The sequence below is a fragment of the Ranitomeya imitator genome, chromosome 1 (genome assembly GCF_032444005.1).
Source record: "Ranitomeya imitator isolate aRanImi1 chromosome 1, aRanImi1.pri, whole genome shotgun sequence".
Lineage (NCBI taxonomy): Eukaryota > Metazoa > Chordata > Amphibia > Anura > Dendrobatidae > Ranitomeya > Ranitomeya imitator.
The window spans coordinates 354168769-354182489 of record NC_091282.1 but is presented as its reverse complement, the minus strand read 5'-3'; the positions used below and the strand labels follow the sequence as shown (position 1 = coordinate 354182489).

At 43.0% G+C, this 13721-nt stretch overlaps 1 protein-coding gene across 2 annotated transcripts in view; it reads right to left on the bottom strand.

The window, feature by feature from the left end:
- Window positions 1–13721, bottom strand: part of METTL17 (methyltransferase like 17) — an 86779-nt gene that overhangs the window by 43998 nt on the left and 29060 nt on the right. For both annotated transcript variants that reach the window (XM_069760593.1, XM_069760584.1), the window contains exons 4-5: window positions 12326–12413; window positions 311–392 (exon numbers count right to left, since the gene is read on the bottom strand). In XM_069760593.1, coding sequence (XP_069616694.1) covers window positions 311–392; window positions 12326–12413 — 170 coding nt within the window. The remainder of the gene's footprint in view (window positions 1–310; window positions 393–12325; window positions 12414–13721) is intronic.

Genomic DNA, 13721 nt, shown 5'->3' with positions numbered 1-13721 from the left:
CACCCCTGGTCTATACAACAATGGTCTATACGTTCATAATGGAAGACACTACAAATTGACAATGTATATTCTGTTATAAAACATGTTAAGAGAAGAGCGTGAGCTGTCTAAATGGGAAGGAGGGGGAAGGGGTGGGTAAGAGGGGGTTAAAGTTGGGGAAAATGGGAAAATACATGTATTAATGTCAAATGTTTTATTGGAATTTTATATTTAATAAAAAATATTTGAGCTAAAAAAAAATACTCCTCAAAATACGAAAACATATTCTTATCATGCCATAAAAAATATCTTGTGCAACCTCCGTCCTCACCTCTTGTAGTGCTCTGGATACAGCAGCAAAACCTCCATCAAAGCGCGCGGCTAAGTACACCAAACCAAACTGCTCTGTGTAGCTGTGACAAAGAACACATTGTGGAAATATTTATAACATACAAACTGATGCATGTCATCCTACAGCAACTTTTAATAAACCTACTATCATAACTAGTTTTATTACAAACGTGTTTAAAGAGAACATTTTACTAAATTTTGCATGTTGAATTGGACATGCAATGTAACAGTGGCTGCAGTGATATAAGCAATTACTGTATTTATTATGCTTTGCTTATATAGCGCTATGATCCTCCACAGCGTTTTACATACATCACAATGTAAATTCCCTATCAGTATGTCTTTGGAATGTGGGAAGAAACCGGAAAACCAGGAGGAAACCCATACAAACACGGGGACAACATGCAAGTTATCAGAGTTTTCACTAGGGATGTGAACTTCTTCTAAGTTCTTACTGTACAAACTAGACTAATCATAAGCAAGCAGCAACACAGAAAGAAAAGAAAAACACCCCCCCAGCATATCTTAGAGCAAGCTTCTCAGTGTGGGGGACGTATAATGTCAAACAACCCTGATCTCCAGGTCTAATCACTTCCATGAGTCAATATCGGTGGAGCACAGCTGAGTTTAGCTATGTCACATTACCTTCCTTTCCTCAGCACTCCTCCTCTCAAAGCAATGTCAGCTCTGTTGCACTGCCCCTCCCCCACAATCATTGACCAGTAATCACACTTATGCCTGTGGTGCCATGTACTGGAAGTAAGCGAGATCAATGCAGGGTCTCATTACATCCCACACACTGAGAAACTGAAGCTATGGAAGAGATGTGTTCTTCTTTCCTTTGAGTGCTGCTGCCAGCTTATGATTGGTCAGCATCATAGAATGAGAAATACACAACACCAGTAAAAACTGTCTGATAACACACACATGGACTTAAAAACGTTAACGGATTGGGTGCCAAATACTTTGAATGCCAATATCTCTACAATGGAGAGGCAAAATAAAAAAAAACAAAGACAATTCCACTCTGCAATCACTATTACATCATGTGTCCAGTTCAACATGAAGAATTTTGAGAAAGGCCCAGTACACAGCAGCCAGGGCCGGCGTTAGGGGCAGGCAGACTAGGCAGCTGCCTAGGGCCCCCGCTGCCCTAGGGGCCCCCAGTCAGGGGCGGACACACTGCTGATGGCACTGCTCCAGGGCCCAGCGGTGGAGGGGGGCCCCTGCAGGCAGGCCCGGTATTATGCAGGATCGGGCCCCTCTCACTCCCTCCTATAATCATGGAACACCCAGTGCGAGGGAGAGAGCGGGGCGCGAAGTGCAGGAGATCAAAAAGGGGGCGTGTCATGCAGGGAGAGACGCTGGCCAATGAACGCTTCCCTTACCTCACCATGACCAGACTGAGGAGAGCGCTCACTGGTTGCTGTCCTCCTGCATGGCGCGTCCCAATCGTGAGTACTCACCCCTACAGTCAGGTGAGGTGCCCACCGCACAGCACATAGAGACAGCAGTGGAGGAAGAGAGCCTTAGGGGGTCTTCTGCTCCCTCCACTGTTCTGTCCCCAGCAGGCTGCAGAGTCCCTCACTGTGAAGAGATGGGGGAGGAGGCTCACTGCACGGGGCAGCAGGTAGAACCAGGGGGCTGATATCAGTCTGCTCTGTGCCCCATCCCCCACAGTGGGGTCTGCAGCCCTCTGCAACTGAACTATGTGACCTCATCCAGGGCTCATCTGATCACCTATACAAGATTAGTATGTGTGTATATGTGTGCTTGTATGTATGTATGTGTGTGTGCATCTGTGTGTATATCTGTGTATGTATGTACGGCATATGTGTGTATGTATGGTATATTTGTATGGCTGTGTGTGTATGCATGTACAATATGTGTATGTCTATGTGTGTATGTATGTACAGTATCTGTGTATGTGCAATAAATTTCTTTGGATATAAGGTATATATGTATGTTTATGTGCATGTACATACAGTATATGTGTATGTCTATGTGTGTACGGTATGTGTATACTATGTGTATATACTGTATGTGTGTATGTATGGTACATGTATGTGTATCTGTATGTTCGGTATATGTATATATGTACGGTATGTGTATTTGGTGTATGTATGGTATATGTGTGTACTATATGTGTATATAACTATCTGTGTATGTACGGTATATGTGTGTGTATCTGTGTGTATGTATGGTATATGTATGTACGGTATATGTGTGTACTATATGTGTATATAACTATCTGTGTATGTACGGTATATGTGTGTACTATATGTGTATATAACTATCTGTGTATGTACGGTATATGTGTGTACTATATGTGTATATAACTATCTGTGTATGTACGGTATATGTGTGTGTATCTGTGTATGTATGGTATATGTATGTACGGTATTTGTGTGAATGTACGGTATATGCATGTGTGTATGTACGGTATGTGTATGTATGACGGTATATGTATCTATCTGTGTGCATGTAAGGTATATGTTTGCATATACTGTATTTGTATGTATATCTGTGTGTATGTACGGTGTATGTATGTACGGTATGTGTATACTATATGTGTATATAACTGTATGTGTGTATGCATGTAAGGTATATGTTTGTCTATGTATGTACGGTATGTGTATCTGTGTGTATGTACGGTGTATGTATGTACATTATATGCCGGAACAAAAATCATTGTTCTCATTAGCACATCGCCCAGTTAAGCCTGCAGATATGCTGCTAAGATGATACTGTATGGGGACAGATTGATTTACTAGTGATCATTCTGTCCCCATCATTACTCCTCAGCCGCTGTAAAGAGGCTGGAAACAAGCGGCGAATGACTTCAATATTGTTAATCACACTCGTTTAGTGGCCTGAAATCAGCGCATGTAGCTACAACCAAAATGTTTCTGTTTGATGGTGCAATATGTTAGCATTTGGGGCCCCATTTTAAATATTTGCCTAGGGCCTCACTTTGCCTAAAACCGGCCCTGACAGCAGCATCTCAGTGTATCCAATGTGTTGTGTTCAGCAGGGTTTCAGTGTATCCTATGTGATGTATATAGCAGAGTCTCTGTGTATCCTATGCGATGCATTCAGCAGAGTCTCAGTGTATCATATGTGATGCATACAGCAGAGTCTCACTATCATATGTGATGTATTAAAGGGAACCTGTCACCTGAATTTGGCGGGACTGGTTTTGGGTCATATGGGCGGAGTTTTCGGGTGTTTGATTCACCCTTTCCTTACCCGCTGACTGCATGCTGGCCGCAATATTGGATTGAAGTTCATTCTCTGTCCTCCGTAGTACACGCCTGCGCAAGGCAATCGCGCAGGTGTGTACTACAGAGGACAGAGAATGAACTTCAATCCAATATTGCGGCCAGTATGCAGCCAGCGGGTAAGGAAAGGGTGAATCAAACACCCGAAAACTCCGCCCATATGACCCAAAACCAGTCCCGCCAAATTCAGGTGACAGGTTCCCTTTAAGCAGGGTTTCACTGAATCCTATGAGATGCATTCAGCAGAGTCTCAGTGTATCCTATGTGATACATATAGCAGAGTTTGTGAATCCTATGTAACATAGTAACATAGTAACATAGTTAGTAAGGCCGAAAAAAGACATTTGTCCATCCAGTTCAGCCTATATTCCATCATAATAAATCCCCAGATCTACGTCCTTCTACAGAACCTAATAATTGTATGATACAATATTGTTCTGCTCCAGGAAGACATCCAGGCCTCTCTTGAACCCCTCGACTGAGTTCGCCATCACCACCTCCTTAGGCAAGCAATTCCAGATTCTCACTGCCCTAACAGTAAAGAATCCTCTTCTATGTTGGTGGAAAAACCTTCTCTCCTCCAGACGCAAAGAATGCCCCCTTGTGCCCGTCACCTTCCTTGGTATAAACAGATCCTCAGCGAGATATTTGTATTGTCCCCTTATATACTTATACATGGTTATTAGATCGCCCCTCAGTCGTCTTTTTTCTAGACTAAATAATCCTAATTTCGCTAATCTATCTGGGTATTGTAGTTCTCCCATCCCCTTTATTAATTTTGTTGCCCTCCTTTGTACTCTCTCTAGTTCCATTATATCCTTCCTGAGCACCGGTGCCCAAAACTGGACACAGTACTCCATGTGCGGTCTAACTAGGGATTTGTACAGAGGCAGTATAATGCTCTCATCATGTGTATCCAGACCTCTTTTAATGCACCCCATGATCCTGTTTGCCTTGGCAGCTGCTGCCTGGCACTGGCTGCTCCAGGTAAGTTTATCATTAACTAGGATCCCCAAGTCCTTCTCCCTGTCAGATTTACCCAGTGGTTTCCCATTCAGTGTGTAATGGTGACATTGATTCCTTCTTCCCATGTGTATAACCTTACATTTATCATTGTTAAACCTCATCTGCCACCTTTCAGCCCAAGTTTCCAACTTATCCAGATCCATCTGTAGCAGAATACTGTCTTCTCTTGTATTAACTGCTTTACATAGTTTTGTATCATCTGCAAATATCAATATTTTACTGTGTAAACCTTCTACCAGATCATTAATGAATATGTTGAAGAGAACAGGTCCCAATACTGACCCCTGCGGTACCCCACTGGTCACAGCGACCCAGTTAGAGACTATACCATTTATAACCACCCTCTGCTTTCTATCACTAAGCCAGTTACTAACCCATTTACACACATTTTCCCCCAGACCAAGCATTCTCATTTTGTGTACCAACCTCTTGTGCGGCACGGTATCAAACACTTTGGAAAAATCGAGATATACCACGTCCAATGACTCACCGTGGTCCAGCCTATAGCTTACCTCTTCATAAAAACTGATTAGATTGGTTTGACAGGAGCGATTTCTCATAAACCCATGCTGATATGGAGTTAAACAGTTATTCTCATTGAGATAATCCAGAATAACATCCCTCAGAAACCCTTCAAATATTTTACCAACAATAGAGGTTAGACTTACTGGCCTATAATTTCCAGGTTCACTTTTAGAGCCCTTTTTGAATATTGGCACCACATTTGCTATGCGCCAATCCTGCGGAACAGACCCTGTCGCTATAGAGTCCCTAAAAATAAGAAATAATGGTTTATCTATTACATTACTTAGTTCTCTTAGTACTCGTGGGTGTATGCCATCCGGACCCGGAGATTTATCTATTTTAATCTTATTTAGCCGGTTTCGCACCTCTTCTTGGGTTAGATTGGTGACCCTTAATATAGGGTTTTCATTGTTTCTTGGGATTTCACCTAGCATTTCATTTTCCACCGTGAATACCGTGGAGAAGAAGGTGTTTAATATGTTAGCTTTTTCCTCGTCATCTACAACCATTCTTTCCTCACTATTTTTTAAGGGGCCTACATTTTCAGTTTTTATTCTTTTACTATTGATATAGTTGAAGAACAGTTTGGGATTAGTTTTACTCTCCTTAGCAATGTGCTTCTCTGTTTCCTTTTTGGCAGCTTTAATTAGTTTTTTAGATAAAGTATTTTTCTCCCTATAGTTTTTTAGAGCTTCAATGGTGCCATCCTGCTTTAGTAGTGCAAATGCTTTCTTTTTACTGTTAATTGCCTGTCTTACTTCTTTGTTTAGCCACATTAGGTTTTTCCTATTTCTAGTCCTTTTATTCCCACAAGGTATAAACCGCTTACACTGCCTATTTAGGATGTTCTTAAACATTTCCCATTTATTATCTGTATTCTTATTTCTGAGGATATTGTCCCAGTCTACCAGATTAAGGGCATCTCTAAGCTGGTCAAACTTTGCCTTCCTAAAGTTCAGTGTTTTTGTGACTCCCTGACAAGTCCCCCTAGTGAAAGACAGGTGAAACTGTACAATATTGTGGTCGCTATTTCCTAGATGCCCGACCACCTGCAGATTTGTTATTCTGTCAAGTCTATTAGATAGTATTAGGTCTAAAAGTGCTGCTCCTCTGGTTGGATTCTGCACCAATTGTGAAAGATAATTTTTCTTGGTTATTAGCAGAAACCTGTTGCCTTTATGGGTTTCACAGGTTTCTGTTTCCCAGTTAATATCCGGGTAGTTAAAGTCCCCCATAACCAGGACCTCATTATGGGTTGCAGCTTCATCTATCTGCTTTAGAAGTAGACTTTCCATGGTTTCTGTTATATTTGGGGGTTTGTAACAGACCCCAATGAGAATTTTGTTACCATTTTTCCCTCCATGAATTTCGACCCATATGGACTCGACATCCTCATTTCCTTCGCTAATATCCTCCCTTAAAGTGGACTTTAGACAAGACTTTACATAGAGACAAAACCCTCCTCCTCTCCGATTTTTACGATCCTTTCTAAACAGACTGTAACCCTGTAAGTTAACTGCCCAGTCATAGCTTTCATCTAACCATGTCTCGGTTATTCCCACTATGTCAAAGTTACCTGTAGATATTTCTGCTTCTAGTTCTTCCATCTTGTTTGTCAGGCTTCTGGCGTTTGCGAGCATGCAGTTTACAGGATTTTGTTTTGTTCCAATCTCCTCGCTGTGGATTGTTTTAGAAATGTTCTTACCTCCCTTCTGAGTATGTTTTCCTGGATCTTCTTTGTTCAAGTCTAATGTTTTTCTTCCCGTCCCCTCTTCTTCTAGTTTAACGCCCTCCTGATGAGTGTAGCGAGTCTTCTGGCGAATGTGTGTTTCCCAGGTTTGTTGAGGTGTAGTCCATCTCTGGCGAGGAGTCCATCGTACAAGTAATTCACACCGTTGTCCAGGAATCCGAATCCTTGTTGTCTGCACCATCGTCTTAGCCAGTTGTTTGCATCAAGGATCCTGTTCCATCTCCTGGTGCCATGCCCGTCTACTGGAAGGATAGAAGAAAAAACTACCTGTGCATCCAGTTCCTTTACTTTCTTCCCCAACTCTTCAAAGTCTTTGCAGATTGTCGGTAGGTCCTTCCTTGCCGTGTCATTGGTGCCAACATGTATCAGAAGAAATGGGTGGATGTCCTTGGAGCTGAAGAGCTTTGGTATCCTATCGGTCACATCCTTGATCATCGCACCTGGAAGACAGCATACTTCTCTTGCAGTTATGTCCGGTCTGCAGATGGCTGCTTCTGTGCCTCTCAGTAGTGAGTCTCCCAACACCACCACTCTTCGTTGCTTCTTGGCTGTACTTTTTGCTGTCACTTGTTGCTGTGTGCCCTTTTCTTTTTTGCTTGCTGGTATTGCTTCATCCTTAGGTGTGCCATCTTCATCCTCTACAAAGATTTGATATCGGTTCTTCAGTTGTGTGGTTGGTGATTTCTCCATGGTCTTCTTGCTTCTTTTGGTCACATGCTTCCACTCATCTGCTTTTGGAGGTTCTCTGACACTTTTTTCACCTTCTGTGACCAGTAGAGATGCTTCTGTTCTGTCTAGAAAGTCTTCATTCTCTTTGACGAGTTTCAAAGTTGCTATTCTTTCTTCCAGACCCCGCACCTTTTCTTCTAAAAGGGCCACTAGTCTACACTTCTGACAGGTGAAATTTAATTCTTCTTCTGGTCGATCTGTGAACATGTAGCACATGCTGCAGCTCACCATGTAGGTTGTCACATCTGCCATGTTGCTCCTAGATCCTGCTGACTTGCTGTGTGTTTTCCTTCTTGTGTAATCTACTCAGCCAAGCTCTCTTGCAATAATGTCCTACAGGCAAAAATTTGCGCGCCGTAAGGCGCGCGGTTTGGTGATTCTTTCCAAGCAGCTGGTCCCGGCTGTACCCAACGATCTTCTAGCTTAGGGAGACTCTTCGTATGTATATGTGATGTATACAGCAGACTCTCAGTGTACTCTATGTGATGTATACAGCAAAGTCTGTGAATCCTATGTGATATATACAAAGTCTCAGCGTATCCTATGAGATGCATTCAGCAGAGTCTAAGTGCATCCTATGTGATGTATTCAGCAGTTTGTGTACCTATGTGATGCAGTCAGCAGTCTTAGTGTATCCTATGTGATGCATATAGCAGAGTCTGTGTATCCTATGTGATGTATACAGCAGAGTCTAAGTGCATCCTATGTGATGTATTCAGCAGTTTCGGTATCCTGTGAGAAGCATTCAGCAGAGTCTCAGTGTATCCCACAGTCCCTGACAGAAGTTGTGTCGCTTATCCATGTTATGTAAATAAAAGCTTATAACCGGACGTTAAATTCATCCATAGGTTGTATAAATTATTCTTTTGAAAGCTGAAACTCTCTGAAATGTGGTTTAGGTTAAGAAAATAAATTGGCATCAATGCAGAAATATTGATCAGGTAATGGACACAGAATGGTCAGAGTGTGGAAAGACAAAAGTTTTGTCGCCCACAGAAAGTAATGTAATATTCACACAAATAATTAACTTAAATTACAAATATATGTTGCATAACATTGGTGAATGAAGTTGTGGTGCTATTAGAGTCATATGTCATATTTTGTGTGACTTCCATGAGCTTGAAGGACCTCATCCATGCTGTTCAACAATGATTCATACAATTTATTAATGAAGTCATCAGGAATAGCACAGAATGCCATCTTACATGCCTCCCAGAGTTCATCTAGATTCTATGGTTTTGTCTTCCAAGCTTCCTCTTTCATCCTACCCCAAACATGCTCAATGATGTTCATGTCTGGTGACTGGGCTGGCCAGTCCTTGAGCACCTTTATCTTTTTTGCCTGGAAGAACTTTGTTGTAGAGATGGATGGATGAGATGGAGCATCATCCTGCTGCAGAATTTGACCCCTTTTATGATTTGGAATATAAGAGGTAGCTAATACTTCTTGATATTTTAGACTATTGATATTGCCTTCCACCTTGCAAATGTTTTACACACCCCCATACTGAGTGTAACCCCAGACCATGATCTTTCCACCACCAAATTTAACTGTTTTCTGGGTGTATTTTGGATCCATACAGGCTCCAGTAGGTCTCCTGCAGTATTTGCGGCGGCTGTGGTGTAATTCTACTGAAGATTCATCAGAGAAATCCACCTTCTGACACTTTTCCAGCGTCCATCTGTTTAGCAGGCTGTGGGACTTTGCAAATGCCACACGGTTTTTTATTTGCCTTTTGTTTAGTGCTGGCTACTGGGCACTGATTCGACCATACAGGCCATTTTGAGACATAATCCTACAAACTGTTCTAGTTGACACAGGGACTTGAGGTGACCAGGCCTGTTGTAGCTCTGCTGCAGTGGAAGAGGAGCTTGCTTTGGATTTTCTAACCAACAAACGTTCCTCCTGAGCAGTTGTCTTGTGGGGTCTGCCGAACCTGGGGTTGTCAAACACATCTCCAGTCTCTTCAAATCTTTTTTTAATTCTTTGTACTTGATGCTGAGACACATTAAAGGTGCCAGCCACCTCTGCAGTGGATCTGGTCTTCAGCCTCTTGATAATCCAGGCTTTGGTCGCAGGGTGGATTTTTGGCATGTTGTCAGAGCTCAAGTTGAAGTTCAAGTGAAAGTATGGGGTGATGGGTTTCTTTTTATACATGCACACTAATTAACCGATCATTTACTGAGCACAGGTGAGGATGTAAACTAGGATTGGGTGCATTATATGACCAGGTGACAAAACTTTTGTCTTGACAAAATCTGACCATTCTGTGTCCATTAAACGATCAATAATTCTGCATTGATAAGGGTTTCAGCTTTCAAAAGAATACATTCATACAACCAATGGATGAATTTAACGTCAAGTTATAAGCTTTTATTTACATAACATGGATAAGCGACATAACTTCTGTCAGGGAGTGCATGTGATGCATATAGCAGAGTCTGTGAATCCTAAGTGATATATTCAGCAGAGTCTCGGTGAATCCTATGAGATGTATTCAGCAGAGTCTCAGTGTATCTTTTGTGATTAATACAGCAGAGGTTTAGTCTATACGAATTAGACAGTACAGTCTCAGTGTATTCTATGTGATTTTTACAGAACAGTCTCAGTGTATCCTATATGATGCTGCTTGGGGCTGATTCTTCTCAAAGTATGTGTAAAATTATTTGAAATGCTGCAAACATTTTGTGCCTAGCTTCAACTTTTTTAGAATAATTTGTGCAGCCTTGAGGGAAGGCCGTACCTTAGTATGGCCTGACAAATTCATCAGAATTTACTCCACAAAGTAGTGTAAACTAAGACAACTTAGGCTACTTTTACATTTGAGTCGGTACGCGGTCGTCGCAAAGTGTCAAAATTTGGCACAACGTCGGCAGCGGATGCAGTTTTTCAAAGCATCCGCTGCCCATTCTAAGTCCCGGGGAGGAGGGGGCGGAGTTCTGGCCGCGCATGTGTGGTAGGAAATGGCGGATAAGACGTACGAAAAAACGTTACATTGAACGTTTTTTCGTGCCGACGGTCCGCCGAATCACGACGCATCCAGTGCACGACGGACGCGACGGATGGCCATCCATCACAATCCGTAACTAAGGCTACGTTCACACTAGCGTTATGCTAGTTTGCGTCGGGATTGCGTCGGGCGACGCAGCGGCGACGCATGCGTCATGCGCCCCTATATTTAACATGGGGGACGCATGCGTTTTTGTTTGTTGCGTTGTGCGACGCATGCGTCTTTTTTGCCGCAAGCGTCGGACCAAGAAAACGCAACAAGTTGCATTTTTCTTGCGTCCAAATTTCAGCAAAAAACGACGCATGCGTCGCAAAACGCAGCGTTTTTGCGTGCGTTTTGGTGTGTTTTTGCGTGCGTTGTGCGTTGCATCGCCGACGCAGCGGCGCACAACGCTAATGTGAACGTAGCCTAATACAAGTCTATGGGAAAATGCAGGATCCTGCAAATTTTTTTGCAAAAAATGACGGATTGTGGCGGAAGCTGAAAAACACAAGTGTGAAAGTAGCCTTACTCCAGTCCATAAAAATCATTTCTGTCAGTGGAGAACAGCTGAAAATGCACCAAATTCATTAAGTGTCGCATCTTATTCTGATGCCCTATGATCATATGCTCCCAACTTTTCCCTGACCAATGATGTTAAGGTACTGTCACACTCAGCGACGCTGCAGCGATATAGACAACGAGCCGATCGCTGGAGCGTCGCTGTTTAGGTCGCTGTAGAGACGTCAAACACGGCAACTCCAGAACGATGCAGGAGCGATCCAGTGTGACGTAACGGCGACTCACTTATCGTTCTTGCTGGTTGTTAGCTCCATGTAAAACATTGCTGGCATCGTTGCTTTTGATGTCAAACATGACGATACACGCCGACCTGACGACGAAATAAAGTTCTGGACTTCTAGATCCGACCAGCGATGGCACAGCGGGATCCAGATCGCTGCTGCGTGTCAAACACAACGAGATCGCTATCCAGGGCGCTGCAACGTCACGGATCGTTGTCGTTCTCGTTGCAAAGTTGCTGAGTGTGACGGTACCTTTAGGGAAACAAGGATTGCCAATCACTTCCAGGAGAGATAACCTCCAACCAGAGATGTTTCACATTGATTTACTGCCATCTCCCCATTGTGTGTAGACTGGGTCGAGTAGCAGTGACCTACAGCTTTTAACGGTGTGTTGTACCTTAAAGAGGTTTTTTCACGTTGTATCCTTATGATTGACAATTCAGACTTAAAGAACGGTTGTGCCACTGGCCTAAACTGTGTTCTTTCCCTGGCTACCAGTAGCGGCAATTTTGCCTCTGCAGCCTGGGGAACTGGAGCTGTGCAGATCTAGCGAGATGGCAAGATTCAGTGCAGCCACAGGAGGTTGTAAAGCATAGAGCCTGCGCGGTTTGCGAGTTCCTACTGGTCAGGCAAAATCGGCAAGGCAAATCTATAGGTCTGAGAAAAAAAAAAAAAAAAATTCGGACCATCATCCGAGTGTGGTTCAATATTCACAGACTGTCAGAAAGGAAATGATGGAGAAACTTTTATTCTCCACATATGAGAAAAACCAACGACACTCGGACCACACTCTGATCATAATAATCTCATAGGTGTGAAAAACGGACATCTGAATGAGGCCTAACAGTATTGTGTCTACAAATATAATAAATCTATCCACATATCTCCTTACTTTAAAGGATGCCAGTGATAAATATTCTTCCGTAAAGAACTCAAGACAACATTTTTCAACTTTTCTTCTTTTTGATAAATATTTAGATCTGAAAGAAACAAAGAGATCATAGAAACACAGGACATGAGAAAATTAAAGTGACTGTGCGTAAAGGAGCCTCAAAATGATAAGTAATGGTTCAATAAGCCCCATCAAGCATGTAAGACCACCACCGATTGGCCACACACCTTATTCACATAGGCTGATGACGCTGCGACGAGGACAGAAAGACCGCTCTATCTCCGCACAGTATCATGTTACTGGCAGCACATCCACTGTTTCCATAGGGTGAGGTGCTGCCAAGAACATTGATTTTAAGAATGCAGCCAACAAATGAGGATTTTGCCTTGTTTAAGCTGATAATTGGGAATGAATGTCCTTATGAATGTGTGTTCACCAATTATTGGCTAATCTAAATGGGCCCTAATAGGGTTGTCCACTACTGGACTAACACTTCTTCACTGCGCAAATATCCCATGTAACATCAAAAACATATACTTACCTCCCAGATGGCTGCTGCTCCTGTCTTGTGGGAACTGCCATTCCTGGCGATCACGTGACACTATGTCACATGACTGCTGCAGCCAATCAGTGGCCCATGATTGACTGGAACGCTCACAGTTGGGCAAGTCAGAACTGTCCGTCTGACGGAAGCATGAATGCAGCAGCCCAGCAACTTCTGCCGATTGGCTACAGAAATCACACGAGATAACAATGTCATGTGACCACTGGGAATCGCAGCACGGACATCACAGTAAGGGCAGAGACAGACTTCCATATTTCTCGTGTGAGAATCGCATCGTAAACCGTGTACTGACCGTTGGCTCTCCTGACCTGAGCTTGACAGCTGCATAGTAATCCATCAAGCTGTCTTGCTCAGGTCAGGAGAGGTGCCAGGCCAGTCCGTGCAATGCGATGCGATTCTCGCCAGAGAAATATGGCAGTCTGTCTCTGCCCTAACGGCACCAGTCCAGGAGGTGAGTATATGTTTTTATGTAATGAGGGGCAAATAAGAAGCTCGGCCTATGGTGCATTTACACTGAAAGATTATGGTCTTCCTTTCACGATAATCTTGTGTAAACAGGCTGCCAATCACCTGACGAACAAGAAAAATACTCATTCATCGGGTGAAATGATTTTTAAGGATGTTTAGAAATCATTGTTCTCGGTGGTGCATCACCCTGTGCAAAAATGACTCAAGCTGTCATGAAGCATGACAGTGAATGGACCTGTAGTCTGCGGCTCCCCCCGCATCTTGTATAAAGTCTACCAGAGGCAAAGTCAGTGCATGGAGAGAGCATCTCCTTACAGCAAGGGAAGAATGATTATAAAGTACTACTAGATGGTGGCCCGATTC